Genomic DNA, 21,263 nt, shown 5'->3' with positions numbered 1-21,263 from the left:
TGCCACATACTATAATTAAGCACAAATTCAAGTAACATTTACATACTACAGAGTCCACATGTACCTACCCAAAAAACATGACCACTTCACAAAACGTATACAGGCAGTAATATCAGAACAACTGAGGTACTGGAAACACAAATATTTATGCCAAGAGATTTCAATATCATACAGCAATATAAAAGCAGTAATAAAAACATTTGCCAGTCTAAATAAAATAAAGCTATCTAGAAAAAAAAAAAAAAAAAAAAAAAAAAAAAAGCTAAATAAAAAGTTATTTAGGGACAGAAATACCTGAACAGAAAAGAAGTGTGTTAACTACAGCATGTAACATGTCATCCCAAGTCAACCCGTAATTGAAGTACTGGCTTAATACATCACTACTGTGACATTTTCTTCAATAAATAGAATAAGTCTTGACAATACAAAAGGTGCATATTACTGTGTATGTTTCAAGAGGAATATCTGTAATATAAATGTTCAGCTTATTAATACCCTCTTATTTCTTATTCTGGACATAAACAAAAATCAAACCCAAACAATTCTTTTCCCAAGTTGAGAGGAATTCAAAGAAAAAAAAACAACTCACAATACTCTTCTTCAATAATAAAGAGCCCTCTATTTACATGTGGGCCAGTCAGGTAAAGAAGAGATCGGTTCTCAGATAAAGACATGATTAAGGGCCTTCTGCCCTCTCTAGTCATATACGTGCAGCATGGCAGATATGGAAGCCAGTATCTCATATCTTTTAAACAAAAAAAAAAAAAAAAAAAAAAAAAAAAAGTCACATCATTTTCTTTTTTTTTTTTTCTCTCCTATTATAGCAGTAATGCATCTGGAAGTTCGAGTTATAATAGCTTCCTGCAACAAACCATTTGACACAAAACAGAACAGCTTGTTAAATGACAGTTACTTCCCCTTAAGGGAACAAAGCATTAAAATGTCATTTCCTGACAAGAATATTAAGTAGTTTATTTAGAAGAAATGAGTTGAAAATAGCTATCAAGAGACATGAACTGAAATTTTGTTTGTTTTTAGCACCCACTTTTCATGTCCATCTTTGTGCACCTAATTTTTTTCTTAAATTAATCCCATTAATTATTAGACATCCGATTAAAAAAAAGTTAGCCAATTGTACTTTCCCTGAATAATGGCTGAAGTTAAATATCTAACAGTGCGATGCCAAGATGTGAGCTGAGGCAAAAAGTTTCTATTTGTTGTGAGTTACCACTATTTTTTAATGGAACAGAAACAGGAGTGATACAGCTGCACCAGAATTGGCATGTGCAGTCTCCTTGGCTCCAAAAAGGTGAGAAGCTACAATTGCTCCATGCTGCCTTTTCTCCTCCAAATCAATCTAACCTGATAGCAAGCTTCCCCCCACCCCCCCAATCTGTCCCCATGCTACATTTGTTATATTAGCTCCTTGTGGAGGTTCCTTCTCAATCCGAGGACCTCTGAGTGTCTTTTGCTACCAAGCTAGGCTGATGCAGGATGTGATTTAACACCGTCAGGAAGGGCTCCTTCATGTGTCCATCTCCAGGTTGTGTACCTTCTGAACACCAGTCTTTGTGCTCAATTAAAGAATGGGTCCAAATCTTCTTCCATGTTGACATCAGGCACCAGCTGATCTGATACTTCCTTAGCACCATATCCTGAATTCGATACATTAAAATCTGTAGAAAACCATGGATGGTCCAGAATTTCCTGTGAAGTCAGCCTTTCTGATGGCTCCCGACGCAGTATGCTACGTATGAGGCATTTTGCCTTGGGGGATAGAGTTTCTGGAATGTTAAATTGCCCACGCCGGATCTTGCTGAAGAGGGAACTAGGCTCAATGTCATGGAAAGGATAGCGTCCAACTAGCATGGTGTAAAGCATGACACCTAGACTCCATACGTCCGCTGCTTTGCCAGAGTAGCTGCCATTTGTGTTCAAGATCTCTGGACTCACATAGGCTGGGCATCCATGCTTATCAGAAAGAGAGTCATCATTTCCTCTTAAAATATAAGCATCTTCTAGGCTTTCCAATTTCACTCTAGTCCTGCAGGCAAAAAAAGAAAAAAAAAAAAAAAAAAAAAAAAAGGAAAAAAAAACACACAAGGTAAGTAAACATCAAAACACACATATTCCAGGCTGTTACAGTTACACAATTGCAATTGTAATAAAAGTACTCTACAAAATTCAACAACTGCAGAACTGCAACAGTTTAGATTCCCACTCACAGTGCTTATTATTACAGGTAATTGATATTGTCTCTTCTATACCAGTTAAAAAGACACATAGGGAATATTGCCATACACACAGCTACAAGATTTCAATTACACCTGTCCAGTAAATAAGCTGGTAAGGTCTTATAAAAAGAAGTTAACTGCTACATTCAAGTCTTTAGTAATGTTTCTGTAAACATGATTTCCAAGAGGAGATACAAGCCTCAAGGTTGTTTGTTTTCTGCACTCCAATCATATGTAGGACTCATGACTAGCCCTAACTAGACAATGTTGTTTTGACACTTTCACACTGGTGAACAGTTACTCGCACCTGTATTTCAAAGTTTGATGTGAATAAAAACTGTCACTCCGACCCTAAATAATCCTCTGACCAACCAATATTTTTCTTTATTCCAGTATTCAAGAGCAAGTTTGACAGATTTTGGTCTTCCTAAAGAGATCTTTGGGTAAGGGAGATCAGGCGAGCTGAATACAGAGATGAGCTTATCTACCCAGCCAAACCAGAAGAGCTTCTCACATTGAAATGAATGGAGAGAATAGCAAAGGGCTTGCACAGGGATGACAGGAATGCTTTATCTAGATTGCACACTCCTTTTGCCTGCAAAGTGTTGTGAACTTGTCATTGTGCTGAAGTAATTATCTCTGCAAAAGGATTTTCTTCCATTATAGATATCACACAGAAGCAGAAAAAAAACAACGCCAAAGCTGCTTGTCATAGCATGAGTTTTACATAACCTTTCTTTCCTCTTAATTTGGACTGCAAGCGTCTGTAGCTATATTTAAAAATCTGTCCCTTTTAAAGGCATCCAAAAGGATTACCAATTATCCTTTAGACAATATGCCAGCAATAGTTGGCTCTAAGAGCAGAATGGGTACAACGCAACAGGATTTATCCAGTGCATCTGGATAGAAGAGTAACCTAGCAGCAGTGCAGTCTTCCAACAACTTGGGGATCACAGCTCAACTGAGGGCATTTCAGTCCTCTTTCCTCAACCTCATGGGTCTGTATGATCACTCCTAGCCCTGTGTCGTGGCCATACTCCCATACCACAGACATTCACAGGCAATGCCTGAACTTCATCCCAGAAAACAGAACTCACATCTCTTGACTAAAGCACATCGTTTAATAGGCATTAGAACAGACAAGGAGAGCCCTGTTTCTTAAATGTTTATTGAAGACAACATTGCTCAGGCTTGAGTTGCAAAAGACAGCTGGGCCAGCTTTGGCTGAGACTTGGTTCCAGGGCAGCTCAGTGCTATTTTCTTTGAACCAACAGAAGAGCATTTTACTCCATGGAGTACTCCAGTGGCAACTGTGCCATAAACTCTCATAATGACACTTGGACCTTTTCAACAGCTAGAGATGTTTACTAGCAGAGGTGAAAGCCCCTTTGGCAACATGCCTTGAATCAGGAAGTCATAAATACAGAATGCAGGATACCTGGCTCCCAAGCAGTGTGTCCAGGCAGCTCCTTCTCACATTAAACAGGCCAGCGTTTTCTCCTCCAGTGCGGATGCTGATGGGGTTTGCGCAACACACCTGCTTCCCGATTAATTACCCATTGCCAGCCTAACAGCAATTCTGGGGATGGACAACTGCTCGTTAGCACTCAGACAATACCCTATAGCAGCAATACCTCACACAGGAAGCTGGCTGTAAGAAGAAACTAACTGCAATTATCAAGACCACAGCAATTTCCCTCTGTACACAGCTCAGAGGCTCCAAAATGGGAGAGTGCCAAGGAGAAGGGTTTTTCCATCATGCTCAGCCTTGTCACGTTCCCACACCTGTCCAGCATCAGAAGCACAGCGAGGAGAAATGTAGAGTGAAAAAAAAACACATCTAGGAGGACAGGGAACAGAGAGGAGGAAATGGAAGGCAGAGGCATGACTTGTGGTTCATTTGCACTGCCCACCTCAGTTTTTCCATAGAAAAGCATGTGTGGTAATAAAGCGGGGAGGCCAACTACTCAAACGTGCATTAAGTCACTGAACTGCCAGCCAGGAAAGCATCAACTCACTCCTGCTACCAGCAGCAGGCAAGGAACGGGGCAGGGTATGCTATTTATAAATAACTTGCAGGATGGAATTCACCCCCACACACACTCTCTTGCCATCCAAGTGTCAACAGTGCAGGGAAATGCTGCTTACTCTCCTATCTTGTTTTACGTTTCTGAACATTGCCAAAAAAAAATATTAAAGAAACAGTTCATTCAGCAGCTTGTGTATTAAAATAAAATTATTTTATTTCCCAAATCTTGCATATTCTGTAATGGATGCAACACAGAAGTGGAAGGAGTGGATTGCAATGTGCGTTTAAAAAAAATGCTCAGAACTCATTTTCTCCAAGAAGAGAAATCATTTCTTGCTAGTAAACCAGACGCAGAACACAAAGGCCATATCCCTGCCTTGATTTTCATGCAAGGTGCTGCATTCTGCAGCCGGCAGCCCTCCGCGCATGCCACGTCGGGTTTTGTTTAAGCAAGCAAATGGAACAACAGCTGGCCCTTATCTGCCTGCTCCTCCATAATCTGCAGCCAAATGAAGCAAACACTCAACCAGGTTTTTCATCCTGCTGAGTTGACAGGCTTTGAGGAAACAAAAGGTCCCAAATCAAACAAAAACACAACCTTCAGCTCTCCTCATCCCTTCTTGCCAGCCCCCAAGACCTCAACCAGTAACACCCTTGTGTTTGAGGTAAAAAGCTGCAAATCAGCTCCTTCACCAGGCTGCACTCCAGCAGGGGTACAAGCCCTGGAGACTCACCTAGTGCCCATACCCTTCCTCACAAACCACAGTCCCGTATCTGCTGAGCTCCTACCTGACACATAACACAGCCCCAGCAGGACACATAACACCACCCCCTTCCCAATTACCACCAAAAGCAACTGGGATGTTCTCATTTTGTTGGAGGGTTGGGTTGCTCCACAGAAGGTGACAAAGAAGGCACTTGCAGGCCTTCTGTGAGCAGAGCAAAAACACCAGAGGAGCACATCACAGTCCTGTGCACAGCACTCGTCAGCTTTTGCTGCTGAAGGCCCTGGCTGAGCTCTCCTGGACTCTTCACCATGTCCCAGAGCCAGGGGAGACCCAACCCAGCCTCTCTTCCTGACAGGTGACTGCACACATCTTGACCTTGCATACAGCACACAGGCTGCAATCACAGACCAGCTGAGTAGCATGCCATTGTGAACTCTAAGTCACTCCCCTTTTTTACAGTCATTTCACAGTTTTTTACGCAATTGAGAAGAAAGGAGCAGCCTGGCTGAGGAGTTGCTATTTCCCAGTGCACAGCACCTCTGCAAGACAGAGGTATTCCTGGATTCCAGTTCTGGTTGGCCTCCCATTTCTCCATATTTCAAGCACTGCCTAAGAGAGCTGGGTTTTCTGCAAGTCTGAGACCTTTCTTTTCAGGATGATGGGATGGGGGGAACAACAGGAAAGAGACGATCTAAATACAGAGAAATGCACAGACGCCCTGGATGAGAAGCAGTCTTCCTTTCTACCTCCTCTCTCAGAGGAAACACTGAAATAAAATACCAGGAAAAAGAATAAAAGCCAACAACAACAAACAGACCCTTAAAAACTGCAAGTAGCTTCTGAGAACACAGAACCTCTGCAGCAGAGGCTCGGAAGTGTATCCAACTGCAGCGCAGACAACCCTGAATTTGGCACTTGGCAGGCAGGGGACAGACTCAAAACCAAATGCTGAAATGTGAAATCAGTCAGCTTTGAAGCACTTCTCATCACAGAGCAGAGAAAGCACAAACAAAAATCATTCTCCTTATTAAGAGTCGCATTTCTAAAAAAAACACCTCTCATTCTCTACATAATTAACTCACATCAGCCAGCTGAAGGACCCCCACAAGAGAAAAGTTTTCCAAAAGCATCAGCATTTGAGGTCGACCATTCAAATGGTTGCAACAAAATTAATCCCTGAAGTTGAAATGTAAGCTACTGCCAAAGCCGGATGAGAATCGCTTTGTACACATACTGTAGGACAACAAAGACTTTTGTCAAGGCTTACGTAATTACAGTACATAATTTCAAGTTTTAATGTAGACCCTGAATAAGCACTTGGAAAAAGAGCATTATGCATCTATCAGATCATTGATAAAACACTGCATTAGTCTAATGCATTAAAAAAAAAAAATACAACCCTGAATCATGGCTATTTAAAAAGGGGAAGCTATTCTGCCTATGAATGCTTTCCCATTACTGGTGAATGAAACCACAGAAGTGCAATCAGAGGGCAGCAGCAGCACTCAGACGGGAAATGCGTCTTTGTCCCCATAGAAACCGTCAGGGAAACCCATGAAAAACAATACCACTCTGAATTTCTTATCAATATGCCATTCATTACTTGACTACATTCAGACTTTGCTCTTCAGTAATGTAACAAAACCTAATCAATTAAACATCTTCCAGAAGATTCTTCAACGCAGCCTCCTCAGTTAGCACCCGTTTCTGGCAGACGGCTTTGTCGCATGTACTACACTTTTTTTTTTTTTTTTTTTTTCCAGGGTGATTCACATTATTCCTCCCTGCAGAGCTCAGGGGTTACTGGCAAATTACTCCCTTGCCTTTTGACACTGAAGCCAGGACTGTAAGAACCCGGCATTCACGCTTGCTCTGCTCTTATTCTCCAAAAGCAAACACAATTTCCATACCAGAATCAGTGGAATTATTCAGAAGCCTCTAAGCTCATGAGGCACGGGGGGGAAATATATATAAAAAGATGGAACATTTAAAGCAGAAATGCTGACTGAAAGTCTGAGTGTTTCAGAGGAAAATATCTCCACTGCACTGAATAAACAGTAGTAAAGGAGCCCATGCCTGAATCAATGTTGCTTCTACAGTTGCTTCTAGTTTGTCCTCAAAGCCATTTGATAGGAAATAGCACCTGAACCACAGCTGAGCCACCGTTACCATTTTGGGAACAAAAACTGCAGACCGAACCCACAGTTTGAGTCCAGCAGCATCCTTGAGACATCGACCAGATCAGCTGCTTTTGGAAGGAGGCATCCTGCTTCAGAGCCTCCAGGCACACCACCCACTTACTATTCAAGTTGGGTCAAAATGAGATGATCCAGATTTACAGATTCTATACAGCAGCCGCGTGCCTCCAGAGATCAGAAAACAACTGTCATCCAAATTGGAATTGCCATCCAAATTGCCATTTTACTGATATGACTGCAGGCAAATATATAATGGCAACTTCTGAACAGAAGAGGTGCCTCACAGCAATCCCGCCTAAATTAGCCTGCCCATAAAAAACAAAGGCACCCAGGCTACGCTCTCTCATATTTCAACGTTGCCCTGACTGAGGCCAGAAAAGCCTTTCCCTGGGTGGAAGCACTCAAGCCATCAGCAGGAACCCCTTACTGCCCAAGAGATCAAGGATTGCTCCTGTGTGGCCAATAATTTACAGGTCATTTAATCAAGGTCAGTTGCTAGCACCCCATCACAAAGACAAGATGAGCATGAATGCAATTATGCCATCAGGCAGGAGAAAAAAAAAGAAAGGGGAAGCTCGACACTGGAAACAATTCTCTTTTGCTAATTGATTATTTTAACTAAGGGAATCTCTCCTAAATAATGCAGAAGCATGCTGCCTTCATGCAGCCGGTGAGATGGGGAAGGCAGCTAATGAAATCCCATGCGGATGATTTGTAGCTTGGTAGAAAGACTTGTCCTGAACTCAGAACTACCCTATCTTCTCCCAGGGCAGTGAGGCATGCAGGATCAGAGGGGAAATGTTATGCCATCAATTCAAATCCTGCTCCTTTCACTGTTAAGATCCCTTCCAGCGCGTAAAGGCACGCAGCCTGGGAGTTCACCACACAGCATCCTACGCAGCTCCAGTGAAAAAACCTGTACGGAGGCTGTCAGACAAACTGTCTCTCGCATAATGAAACAGGCTCAAGGATACGTTTCAAAAGGCAACTGGGACTCGCAGGCAGTCAAGGTTTTACAGGATGAACCTTGTTCCTAAGGGAAGATTCCCTCACTGGTACTTCCGCAAAATGAGGAAGCCTCTAAAAATTACATATCCCCACCCACCCTTCCTCCGACGAGATCCTATCCTGCCCCATATCCCCTCGCTGACATGCAGGATCCAGCAACTTAGGACTTTTAACTCATTTTTGGCTGGTTTACACTTAAAAGAAAAAAAAAAAAAAAGCAGACCACCCTCCCGCACCCCTCCAGGTAGGGCTGGGGCCCCCCAAGACCTCTGCCCTACAGCACTTGGCCAGGATTGCTGGGAACAGCCTGTCCTGCATGACACGCACTTAGCTCCTTCCACACCCTTATTGCCTAGGGTGACAACACACTCCCAAAAAAGCAGGCAAGAAGGGAGCAATGTGTGTGTGCCTATGTTGGGGTGAGGGCCCTGAAGTCCACTGCAGACCCTTTCATAGAAGGGCTCAGTTACAACCCTTCAAGGAGGCCATGATATGATAAGCATCTGGCTCATGGCAGCTACTTCACCTCTCTTTTATCGTTTTAGATCACATGAAAGGTCAGTTTTAAAAGGCTCTGCTGTCAGCTCTATGCCACGTTCACCATCTTTTTTAGGTCTGTTCACATGATAAAGCTCCATGGGGAAAGGAGACAAAAAAATATATTTTGTGAATGGAACTGCATGTTGCCAGAAAAGCCCTAGACTTTCTCAGCCCACAGTGGGTGCCCTGCACCTCTGTGACAAAGCAGATCCATTATTTTACAAGCTGACTTGCAAACCTTTGCTGAGATGTCTGTAGTCCATCTCCAAGCCATATACATTACTAAAAAGCAGGTGCTTAAGACTAAATATGCCCCAGGTTGGCTCCTGTTTATGGTCTCCTCCTTTTCCCTGTCTCCCTAGCCTGAAGTAATTTCATAGTGTGATAACAAGGACAATTAAAAAGAAAATACAGCATAATTTCACTGTGGCAGTCCATGACAGCTGCCCCTAGCCAGCTCAGATGCCTGCGAACTTCCTCAGCCTCAGCTCAAAAATGAACACCAAGTATCTTGCACCAAGTCTCTGGATGGAGCTTTTTAAGTCTTCAAAACAGCAAGCTGGTGAACTCTCTGTGCAAGATGTCTCAAGAGTCATCTGTTTCCAAGGACTGCAGAGTGCCTGCCCTCAGAGAGAGCAATCCTGTGACAGGCATTTCATGATGGGCACCCAACCATGCCAACTACATCTGGCGACACAGCCAATGTGTAATGTGCAGCATTCATCCAGAGGTGCCTTTCGTAAAGTCACACAGGAGTCCAGAAAGCCAGTGTGCAGTCCAGTGATGGGGAGAAATGTGACAGTTCCTGCAAAGAGCCTGCCAGAAAGCTGGTGACCAGAATGCAACAGGTCCAAATCCAAAAAAAAAATGCTGAGCTGTCATAAGAAGTGATTCGGGAGCTTGCCAACACAAACCAGCTAAGGATACAGCAAGGAAAACTAGCCAGTGATTGTGGCAGGAGAGGCTGAGCAGCACATGAAGGCAACCTGCAGCCCAGAGTAAAGGCAGGACCCTAAGTAGGGCTTCTCTCCAACTCCTTGTCCACTGCAGGACTGCATCCCCACACCACCTTTCACAGAAGGAAGAAAAAAAGTTAGGTATTCAGCTACAAGTAGTACAATAGTGCTACACCACTCATGGTCACGCCAAAGGACTTCAAACAGACTTAGTTCCAAGATTCACTTGGAGCTCAGTCCTCACCCCAGAACCAGCCAGCAGCCAACTCTTCCCTGGCTTTTGTTTCATTTATGACCTTGTGCACAGCACTTAACCTCTATGACTCTGCATGCCCTCAGGAGGAGATTTACACACTTCAGAGGGCTGGTGTGATGATCAACATCTACAGAGGGCCTCCTGCACCCCATCAGGAAGGGGGACACAAATGCAACAAAACTCAGTGTGCTGATCCCCAGAATGCCAGAAATCAGGAGATTTGCAAGCAAACCCCTTGAAAGCAACAAAGAGCACAAACCTTTCTGTAGGGGACAATTGTCTAACTGCTCCATCCTCTATCTGAAGTCTGATAGCAGAGATTTGCTGCCTGTAATGGAATTTGCCTTCCTTACCATATTCTAGTAAAAAGCAAAATAATAATCATTTTTAGTCTGAAATTTGACCTATAACTTCACACTATTGAAGAAGTGATGCTTATTTGGTCCTGTGGCACCTTTCCTCTCCTTTCAGGGTAAGGTAAAGTACTTAAATAACAAAACAGATGAAGACTGCCATTATTTGTAATTCTTTTGGTATTCAAACACCAGGACCAGGACATTAATTTACCTGTTCTCTACTGAATTTTAAGTAAAACAGCGAGTTCCAACACCAGGGGAAAAAATGAGCTGACTGCATTACAATTTGACAACCGAAGGGGAAGAAACTTACTGCTAACTCTAAGAAACTGAAATGCCTACTTGGACAAAGGTGAGTACACGTATTCTGTGTTTCTTAGCGGGTTCAGGTTTGTATCACAAGGATTGCAAACAACATAACTAGGTCACCTTAAAGCACCATCCAAAGCTGAGAAGTTCTAGAGGGAAAAAAAGGATAAAACAATTCTAAGAGCATCAAATAAATGTTATGCTAACACAGGCTTTCTAAGTTGGTGGATTGCACTGGCTGCATTCCCCTGGTGCACAGCAAAAGGTGTCAAATGATATTTACTTTTATTGAATCCCACCTGCCTACCATTTCTCATATTTACTCAAGGAATACAGGGAAATTATGATATCTAAATACCAAAATTATTTTAATTTTCCCTTCAACAACTATGATGAATGTACAAGGTCTTTAAGCTTCAAATATTATGACAGCTAATATTTTAATATAATTAAAGGCTTAAAAACACACTACAGAAATTAATAATTCCCTGACAGCAGGAATGTTCATGTATTAAGAAAGCCATTGGAACAACCACCACAGAAATGCTTGATTTAATTCTGAGATCTTTGAGGTGGCTCTCTCTCAAAGCATCTGCTATATATCACACTGATGAATTGCTTTATTAGCTATGCTGTGGCTAGTGCTATTTTTAGCACAACCAAAAAAGCCCTGCCCATTCTGCGACATCATTATGGGACACCAGGAGAAGGGCAGAGATGCTCTGCCCAAAGGCCTACTGTGAAGGCAGACTGTAAAAATAAACAAACAAATAAATAAATAAATAAAAGCTTAACAGGAACAGAACAAAAATAATTAAAAAAAAGAGTCCCAAAAAGATAAGCAGCAACGCTGACCTTAATATCTAGGATGAGAAATCATGCATGGAAGTAGAAAACATACAAAAGCATGTTTTAGCTCATCTCCAGTATCTTGGATTCAAATTTTAGTTAGAAGTTTTTAAATAGTCCAATTTTCAAATAGTCAAGAATCCTGTAAGTACTTTAAAAAGTCTGGTGAGATTCAGCATGGCAAGTAAGTGTTTTCCATGTGTTCAGTAATCTGAAAGTCACTGCCCTCATTTAATGGATGTGCTGCTGCTTGCTAACCCAGTCTTATGAAACATTTCCAGCCATGCGGTAATGTCTTAGAAGTTCTGCTTCATCAAGATCATTTGCAGGTTTAAGAAGCTTAACTCTGAAATTTCAATACTCTGCCTATTTCACATATAGTTTACAAATAATAATAAAAAAAAAAACAAAACACAAGCACAATCCCTCTTCTTCCACCCCCCCAAAACAAGACCCCCCAATCTTTCTTTATATGAAGCAAACAAAAACAAAACATAAAAGACCTAAGGTGCTTGCCAACAGCACACATCATTTTCATGGAATGCAATCTTAAAAATTTCTGCAGTTCAGAACTAAAGGAATCTATAAAACAAAGTACACTGAAACACAGATTGTTTTGTTTCCACACTATGGAATTCTGTATTTCATTTTAAGTGCTGATGTATTTACATACATGCAATAGCAAGATGTAACACACCATCACAGTCTAGCTTTGATTTAGCACATCAAGAAAACACTGCTAGTAAGATTGGGACCCCTACAAAATGCTCAGCACCAGCAGCCTCCAGCATTTTTTTTCCTACCACCTTGCTTCCTGGTTCATTACCGGTATCGCAAGAGCACTGCAATTTGCAACATCCAAATAACATGCATTCTTCGCAGTGACATCAGCAGGAGCAAAGAGCACTCCTGACACTAGATCAAGATCTTGAATCTTTGCAAATTCCATCTGTAGTTTAGATAACCAGAACGAGGTGGGAAGAGTTCCCATGCCATATCGTACCTGTCTGCAAAACTCCACGAGTTCTGACTTCATATTCAACTACCAGAGTAGCATTAGGATCAATGGAAGGAATACGTGCTAAGAAATGCTTCGACTGATTTTCTTTTTTAGACAAATGGAACTGCCTCCATGTATCCTTCATATTCTCTCTGACTCTTGCAGTCAGTCTGGCAGCCCATAGCTAAGAGCAGACAAATCTTACTTAAAAAAAAAAGTTTCCATTCATATGTTGCCTGCATGCTGGATTTCCCATCTTTTTTTTTTTCCTAAAATAAAGTTGTGAGTGTTTAATAAGAGAAAGTTTCAAATCAGTAAGTATTAAAGGCTTGAAGAAATAGGAAAAGAGCTACTGAAAAAGACCTCCACTGAGGAACAGGTGTGGAGTTCACAGACATTTCTTAAAACATCATTTTCACCTTTTTTTCTTCCTCCCTGGATCACTGCAGGTACCAAGGATCGTTGGATTTTGCAGCACCCTTACCACAGACACTCCCACAGGCAGCAGTTTCTGAATGCAAGGCTGCTCAGCATGCGGGCATCGCCAGCAGGCTCACCGAAACACTAGTTCAGATGGGTGTGAGCAAAGCACAAAAACCTCCATGAACCCGGAAGGACCAGGAAGATTTTTCAGCCTAAATATAGTAGCAGACAGAAAGTGATGACTGATTACAGTCTGATGATCAGAGCATGTGAAAAAGCCAGTCGCTGTTTGGTTCTATTTCCATCTCCCGCTATTTAATCTCACTGCATCTCCGTTTATTTAGTGGAGAAAGGATTACAATACCTCTATACTTACAAGTCAACAACACATCCAGAAGAAAACCACATTACTGTTATCTTAAAAATAACCAGCAAGTCGTATTTGATCTTTAAAATTAATTAGTGGATAATTAGAAGAGACTGTTCAAATGTGAGTAACTGTGTGATATTGCAGACGAGTTATGTTAAAAACATTCATGAACGCAAACACTACTATTATAGTACGCACCACTCTTCTTGGGTGGCTTCATGATTTGGCCTCATGCCGTGTGTTGCATTTAGTTCCTAGTAAGCATCAGGGTAGGAGTTCAAAAGTATTCGGCACGGCCTGCGTCTGCTCCCACTACATTGCTCTGAGCTCATTCTGCTCAGAGTGGAAAGGTAGTTCCAGCCCTGTCCTTCATACAAAACCACACAAGTTTATGTAAAAGGCCAAGAAAAAGTCACTTTAATGTTAGGACATAATCAGCTATAACAGAAAACAACCCCACCTACTTGAAACAGGTTCCCTCGTTATCTACATCAAAGATGTCATAACGATGTTTAATTATTAAACTCAGTGTAAAAGTTGTGAATGTTTAGTTTACATGTATCTGCTTTGAATTTCTCTCTTAACGGACATTAAATTTATTTCATTTTAGACTTTCTTATTAGAAGAGGAGGAAACAGTAATCATTTACATTGGGGCTACAGTAGGAAAACAGGGAATAGCTGTGAATTGCCCGAACTGAATTGAGAAGTGAAGAGATTCCTTTTACTTTACTGCTTGTAAAAAGATTAAAAGAAGTTCATTTTGGAAAAATTGGCTTTTATTAGGTTAAGTAAAGAATATTTAAATAGGATAGATGTTGCCGTTTTTATTTTGAGGTTCGGAACCTCTCTTTAATGACTTAAGTGACAGAAAACTAATAGACATTCTCAGATCACCATCTTACTGAGCCTACGGAAAACCTGTTTGCCTCTGTTTTTGTTTATAACCCTGCAAACAGCCCCAAATGGAATTGATAAGCATTGGTTATTTTTAATGAAGATTTCTAGAACACTTCACTCTGCAACAGTTTGAGCAAGCTTTCAAACACTTCATAGGATGGAACCAGAAAGGAAAAAACACCTCCCCATCCTCTACCAAGACATGAAGAAGCATAAAGGGAGGCTCTGTCCTCATTTAATTTTGTCTTCCGACAGTCATCTCCCAATTTAAATTCCTCTGTGAAATCCTGACATTACTCTGGCAGCATTCATTTCTCTGGTGGTTTATGTGGAAGTTGCAAGCAAATACATGATGTAATATAATTAATGAAAACTGGTAACCACAAGGAAAGAGATGTGAAGTTTCCACAGGTTCAACGCTATAGCTATGGTTCAGCATCCGAAATAGCACTTCAACAGCGTATACCTAGAGTGTATACCACACTACTTCATTCCCTGTCTTCCACCTCCTTCCCCAAATCATTTACCAGCCAATTACTGAGCAGGGAGAGCATGCAAGGAGGAGATACAAATAAAACCACCACAAAAAAAAAAAAAAAAAAAAAAAAAAAAAAAAAAAAAAAAAAAAGGGTAGTTTCCCAAGTACCACAACAGTTGATACTAAAAGCAGGTAAACACACAACAAGGCAGTTTTAGTCTTAGTATGACTCCTGACCACATAATACCCTTAGAAGCAGCCTCCAGACTCCTCCAGCACTGGAAGCAAGAAGCTGTCCTCAAAGTGGACCTACAAAGCACTGGTGGCCCTTGCCTCCAACCTACATCAGCATTAACCACTCCACTGTTCTTCCTCTTCATGTCTCCTCACTGGTATGAGCCATTTCAGTCCCCAGCCCTCTTTAATGTATCAGTTCTTTTACTCCTTGCCTCTTTAAACACCAGCTGTATTTATGCTAGCAGAGCTCCTACACCAGACATCTACGCAGAGCCTTCCCACAGGAGGCATCCCCTTCTCTGGAATGAGGGTGCTCCTCTGGGTGGAGATGCAAAGACAAGACACAGATACAAACAACTCTCTATACTTACTTTACTCCTAAGCCAGAAGGCAAAATGGCACATCCATCCCATGATCAGGTTGCAGAGGTAAGTAAAGAAAGTGAAACACCTTGTGTACCACAAATGAACAGTATAGTGACCACAAAGAACACAGCATCCTGTGAGTCTGAAACTGACCTCAGGCTCCCCCCACCTGTAACGTCATGGAGGCTCTTACCTTTCTTCATCCTTGAAAATAAACTTTCGCAGCTTGAGATCTCGCAGTACCAGTCCACCATCATGGCAGTGTGCAACAGCGGAAGCTATTTGATAGAAGAGTTTGGCTGCCTCTTCTTCTTTAAGCTTCTTGCAGGTACGAACAAACGAATGCATGTCCCCATAGCTCCTTTCAAAGAACACATACGCTTTTGTCTCCCCAAGAATTATTTCAGTAATTTGGTTGATATTTTTATGTGCAGGCAGACAAAAACATGGTGCTAATAACTCCTGGTAGCAGCCAATATCAAACACCTGCAGGAACAAGGACAGTAAAGCCAGGGTTAGCACTATGAAGGACAGTGAAGTTAGGGCATATCTAATTCTGTTAACAGCACCACCTCTGAGTACAGTTTATGCTGCTGCTGAAGCTGTACCGATGTAAACAGGATGTCACAGGCTCACGGCACAGAGGACGAGACAAAACAGACTGTACAACCCCACACAACAGATACATGTAGCCTTGACGGAAAAGGCTAGCGTTCAAAACTTGTAGCAAGAACAGTTTCATTAGCAAATAGCTGATCAAATTTAGAATGTAATCTGAATTAAGCTGTAAAGACCAATGACATGCAGAGGCGGTTCTTGGAAGGAAGCTTGTTTATCTTCTATTTTGCATCCAAATAAACTCATAGAGAACATGACCAGTAGCTTTGTGTTGAGAGAAGCTGTCAAATTAAATCCACCCTGATCCACACGCCTCTCTCTTGATTTTATTAACCCATTAAAGCTTTCAGGGTTTTCTGGTTTAAAATATCATCTGTCACTATTCACGTTTACTTCCTGCATTTCTTTCATTTCCCATGAACAGCAAAGTCACTTTCACTTTCAAAGTCTCAGTTTTACAATGGCTGTTTATAAGATCAGAAGGACAACAGGGGAAATAGCCCTGCCTGTTGGAGCACAGACAAACACCTTTCAAAAGGCAAAGACAAAAACCACCCCAAAGTCTCTGCTTTTCAGTCAAGTGCTCCATTAAAAGCGAAGTGTCCCTTTAATAGTAAGTATGTTATCACTGATCTTATGAATGAGCTGTAGGAATTAAAAAGGCTGCTGGGAAACCCAAATATAAAAAGTTACTATAATCTAGTGATGACGAATGAATCAGTATTTGAGTCAATTGAGAAATGCCCATACTACACAAAGAAGAAAGACTTCATTAACAAGAACAGAAGCCAGTGTGCTGAAAGAGAGTATAAGCCAAGTATTGATGGGAGCGATTGTTATTTTCAGTTATACCTGCTCCAGATGCAACACAAAGCAAGGGATTAGCATTTCCACTAGCATAAAAATTCTATCAATATATAACTCACTCTCTGGTGTTTTGTTACTTTGGTAAAAAGAATTTAAGGTGGTCATGTCTCATTCTAATTGAACAAAAAAATGAAGAACCAGTGAAAGTATCAAACCGATCCGTTTAAAATGCAATTGTTTTCCTTCTTTTTGTATCCCTGTAGTGGCTATTTGTGTCCTCTCCAAGAAGCAAACCTCCTTGCTTTCTTTGAAGCTTTATAAAGCATTGAGAACCGAGCATCAGAGATGCAGTTCAATACAAATTTACCTGAGGCTTCAAAACCTAAGCCTTTTAACACTTCAGAGTGCAATCATTAACTCCTTCCCCTGAAAAGGACCCCAAAACTGGGACACCCCCTCCTCACCCAGCTCCTTCCCACCACCCCATACCTGTGCTGCTGTACACCAGCACAGGCAAAAACAACCTTAAAGGCAGGCTGCCAAACAGATCCAACACAATTTACGGGGGGGGGGGATAGATTAACACTGAGCCATTCTGGTGACATGGTGAGCCAGGGAAGCAGAACTGGGGTGGGGAGGGGGTGTTGCTAAAATCCTTGGTGTGTAAATCAGTCCAGAGGAGAATTCATTGACATTTGGGTCTCAAAACTAATACATTGCAAGTGAATGGCTCTACTACAAAGCGGCTGCTATAAAATAAAATTTAAGCAGGAACATTCATGTAGCTCAAACCCTCAAGTGAAAAAAAAAAGCCTTTCCAGAATTCTCTTCTAACCAGATTATCCTGATATAAATTAGTTATATTTTGTGGTTCTGGGGTAAGGTAAGTAGGTCTGGATATGTATCAGCACTATATTTGCAAGTGGGGAGATGGGAAGTGCTATCACGCTGCTACAGTCTAAAATACCTTTTATAAAGGGCTTCTTTGTATCCCAGCATGTAAGATCCCTGGCCTCAATTCAGAGAATGTCCAATAAGCTGCAGTTTGATTTAGTTCTTGCTGGAAATTGGAAGTGAGAAGTTACCATTGTCTGGATGCCACAGAGCCTCGAAGCAAGTAACGGCATCTGTACAGGCAGTGGGTGCAGCCAAATGAATCTTGAGAATCATCAGTATGTGTCTGCTATCCAAACCAATGTTTGTGCAAGCAATCTCCAAGAGCATCTTCAATAAGATACCAGATAGCAGGTCTCTTAGCCGGAAGGCTACTTGACAAATACTAGTCATGATACTGCAGGCATTTTAAAGAATGCATTAAATTGAGTTCAGGGCTGACAACTGCGTATTCACAAGCTGGCAATTCAAGCTAAGATCATATTTTGGAGCCTAGCTAGAAGTAGTGCCTTGCACATACGGAAAAACTGACACTATTCAGATGTCAGGATCAGTTTAAAAACATACTGCTTAAAGGGAGGAGAAAAAAAAATCAAGTCCACCCTTTGTGAGCTGCAGTCATGCTGCTCATACTGTTATCAAAACACTACCTTAATCCTGCAAAGCAAACAGGAAACAAAGACGAGCAGAGCCCCTACTTTACTACTTGCTATGCAAGTTCACCTATAATTTCACGCAGAGCAGCAGCTTTGTGGGATCTGTTTATTTCATGAAAAGATGCCAATGTCCTAGAGTGCAGCACTGTACTGCTGCACTGAGCAGGGCTTTCATTCTAGAAATTCTCATGTTCTGTTTCAGTTTAGTAACAAAGCATTCACTTCAGCATGCAATATTAGTCCTTTGCAAAGTCACAGGCCCTTTTTTTCCCCTGAATAATCACACAAAGTCCTAGGTTGCCTTAACATCAGGTTTTATAACTCAATCAATGAGCACATTTAAATTGCCCTCTGAACTCCAGTCTTCACAAATAGCAAACAGGAGCAATTATTTTCACTTCCTTGCTACAAGCTAGTCCATAACTTCTTATGAATCGAGTACAGAAGTATGCAACCATCCGCAATACTACCATTAATCCCTGGAATGTGAAAAGTAGATGTATTGTACCTTTTTTCAATTTTGCAGTTAGTTCAACACGAGACGTTTGCTCAAGATAGCTACATGGCACAATTCCATATTTCAGGAACAATGCAAACACTGCAGCGGGTGTTGCAAGGTTGCAATGTGCTACGTAGTTATAAGAACTACTACTGGGTACTGCCTCGGTTTGCCTGGCATAAGTCTGGCTCGCTACAGACAATGAGAATCGCAATTTAGGAACAAAGGAAAATATTCCCTCAGCCTGAAAGGAGAACATCCCTCGACAGGCGTGCACGCATGGGGGTTTCTTTCTCCCACTGCTCACCTTTGAATAGTAGAAGCAAACTGGGAGGAGGCTCAGCAAAGCAGACAGGCTACAAAGAGTGGGATAGCTATTTTGTCTGCTCTTCTGAAAACCGTAGGTGTGCAGGTTTTGTTCTTGCTGAGTTGTGCAATGGGGGAGGATGCTGTTTGCAAACAACCTCCACAGTGAGGGAGCTCAGGCTGCTTAATTCGATGTGGATTTTTTTAAATCACTTTTAAGACAAAGCTGATTGCAACCACCACCCCCCCTCCACAACCTCCCCCATACCCCAACTCACAGAACACGGGAGAGGGGCAAAAAAAATCGAGGAAGCCGGCAGGTCCCAACACCTTAAAATTAGCTGGGGATTCCCTACTCCATTTTGAAAAGTGAGAGTGGGGAAGATGAGGTTTTCTCCTGCACTGAAACTCCCTTTAAGACCTACTTAAAGCACGGCTCTTTCCAGAACAATATCCCCGGGGTAAGCGGCAGAACTGGCTCCTGGCCACCGCTATAACGTGGCCATTGTCTGGAGAGAGGGAAAAGTTACAGGATGCGCCTTTAATCCTGCCTCTCCTCCGCCTTTTCTTTTTTAAAGCTGGTCAATAACCGAACCCCCCGACCTCCTTTAAAGCCCCAGGAAACGAACCCGCGGCAGCAGGCTAAGCCCGGCAGAGGAGGAGGAGAGGGATTACCTTGCAAACCAGCTCCTCGCCGCTGTGCAGATGGACGGCTCGGAAAACGTGGTCTCCCTCGAGAGGCTCCAACAATAAGTATTTCCCGATGCAAGAAACGCAATGCGACAAGTTCGGGGTCTCCGGCGGGCTTGGCGAGCCTAGATTCGGGCTAAAACTCTGGCTTGGCTCGATGGACCGTATGGACGAGAGCTCCTCAAAATCCTGGGTTTTATTCCGCGGTCTCCCATATCGTGCTATCGTGATAGGGGTTGACCTTTGTATGTTCATGAGTATGGAGAAAACCAGCCGAGACGCTGCACCGGAGCCCTGGCGTGGAGCGCGGTCCCTCGCCCGTCCAGCTGCGGCTGCCTTTGTGTGCCGGGGAGGGGGGCGGGAGCGGCGGCGGGCGCCCAGCCTCAGCGCCGCGTCCTGGGCACAGGGAGAGAGCGCTCAGCCCGCGGCCCTTTGTTCCCCGCCGGCGGCCGGGCGCGGAGCGGTGCGGAGCGGTGCGGAGCCGGGCTTGGGGCTGGGGGGCGGCCGCCTTTCGGCCGCCTCTCCCGCTTAGGAGTGGGGATAAAGGGTTAGGTAAAAGCACTGCGCGCAAGTGTGTGTGTGTGTGGGGGGGCGCCTTTTCTTTTTTCCTTTTTTTTTTTTTTTATCTCTTTTCTCCTACTGCGAGGCTGAGCAGCGCTGCCGCCGCCGGGCTGTAGATGGCGTGGGAACGCCGCCGCTGGGAAAATGCCCCGCGAAAACAGCGAGGGAGCGAGCGCTGAACTTGGAGCGGGCCGGCCGACAAAAGAGCGCACGGAGCGGAGGGAGGCTCCGCGGGGCCGCCCCCCTGCCGGCCGAGCCGCGCAAGATGCGCGGGTGCTGCTGCGCGCCCGGCGGCCAAAGGGACCCGGCTGCTGCCAGCGGCGCGGCTGCTCCGGGAAAAGGGGAAAAAGTGCGACCCCGGGAGCGGGGAGGCGAATCCCAAGCGCACGGGGGGATTTGGGGCTGGGGGCTGAATGGAGAACAGAAACACAAAGAAAGGAAAAAAAAAATAAAGCAGCGCTGCGAGAACGGGGCCGGCTTCTCACTGCGGGGAACGGAGGTGCACTAAAGGACGCTTAAAAAAATAATTAAAAAAAAAAAAATCAGCAGATTGTATTTATTTTTATTTTTTTTTTTTCTCTCAAGGGGGAGAGGGGAAGGGATGGCCGCGTCGCTCCCCTTTCAGCAGGGCATCGTCTCCCCCCCCGCTTCCATCTCCCGGCGTATTAATAGCTACTTACGTGGCGGGGACGCTGGCTGCCTCCGTGCCTCGCTGCCGGCCGCCGCCGCACGCCCGCACGGTGCCCAGCGCGCAGGCTGACTGTACTGCCCCGGCACCGCCGCCCGCCCCGGCCCGGCACGGCCCGGCCCGGCCCCGCCGCCCACCGCGTTCCGCTCCGCCCCGGCCCGCCCCGGCCCGCCCCGGCCGCCCGCCGCTCTCAGGGTAAACAAGGTGAGACGTCCTTCCGCGGCACGGCTGTGCTGAGCCGAGCCGAGCCGTGCCGGGGGGGGCTGCTCGCATCAGTATGCACCAGTACGGCACCAGCGCGGAGCTGGG

At 43.7% G+C, this 21,263-nt stretch overlaps 1 protein-coding gene across 1 annotated transcript; it reads right to left on the bottom strand.

Moving 5' to 3' along the window:
• Window positions 1-789: 789 nt before the first annotated feature.
• Window positions 790-21,021, bottom strand: TRIB2 (tribbles pseudokinase 2). The gene is made up of 4 exons (XM_032184776.1): window positions 20,947-21,021; window positions 19,691-20,101; window positions 15,429-15,721; window positions 790-2,044 (listed from the first exon to the last, which is right to left on the bottom strand). Exons 2-4 carry the CDS (start codon window positions 19,958-19,960, stop codon window positions 1,576-1,578), a joined length of 1,032 nt encoding a protein of 343 aa, XP_032040667.1. The 5' UTR covers window positions 19,961-20,101; window positions 20,947-21,021; the 3' UTR covers window positions 790-1,575.
• Between the last annotated feature and the right edge of the window lie 242 nt (window positions 21,022-21,263).

This window comes from Aythya fuligula, chromosome 3 (assembly GCF_009819795.1).
Source record: "Aythya fuligula isolate bAytFul2 chromosome 3, bAytFul2.pri, whole genome shotgun sequence".
Taxonomy (NCBI): Eukaryota; Metazoa; Chordata; class Aves; order Anseriformes; family Anatidae; genus Aythya; species Aythya fuligula.
Note: the sequence above shows the minus strand (reverse complement) of the source record. Positions and strands in the feature narration are given on the sequence as shown.

Coding starts and splice junctions, on each gene's coding strand:
- TRIB2 (XM_032184776.1), bottom strand. CDS start 19,960: ATGAACATACAAAGGTCAACCCCTATCACGATAGCACGATATGGGAGA. Junction 15,722..19,690: donor GCGAGGAGCTGGTTTGCAAG/GTAATCCCTCTC, acceptor TTGTTCCTGCAG/GTGTTTGATATTGGCTGCTA. Junction 2,045..15,428: donor ATTTTCAAGGATGAAGAAAG/GTAAGAGCCTCC, acceptor TTTTGCCTGCAG/GACTAGAGTGAAATTGGAAA.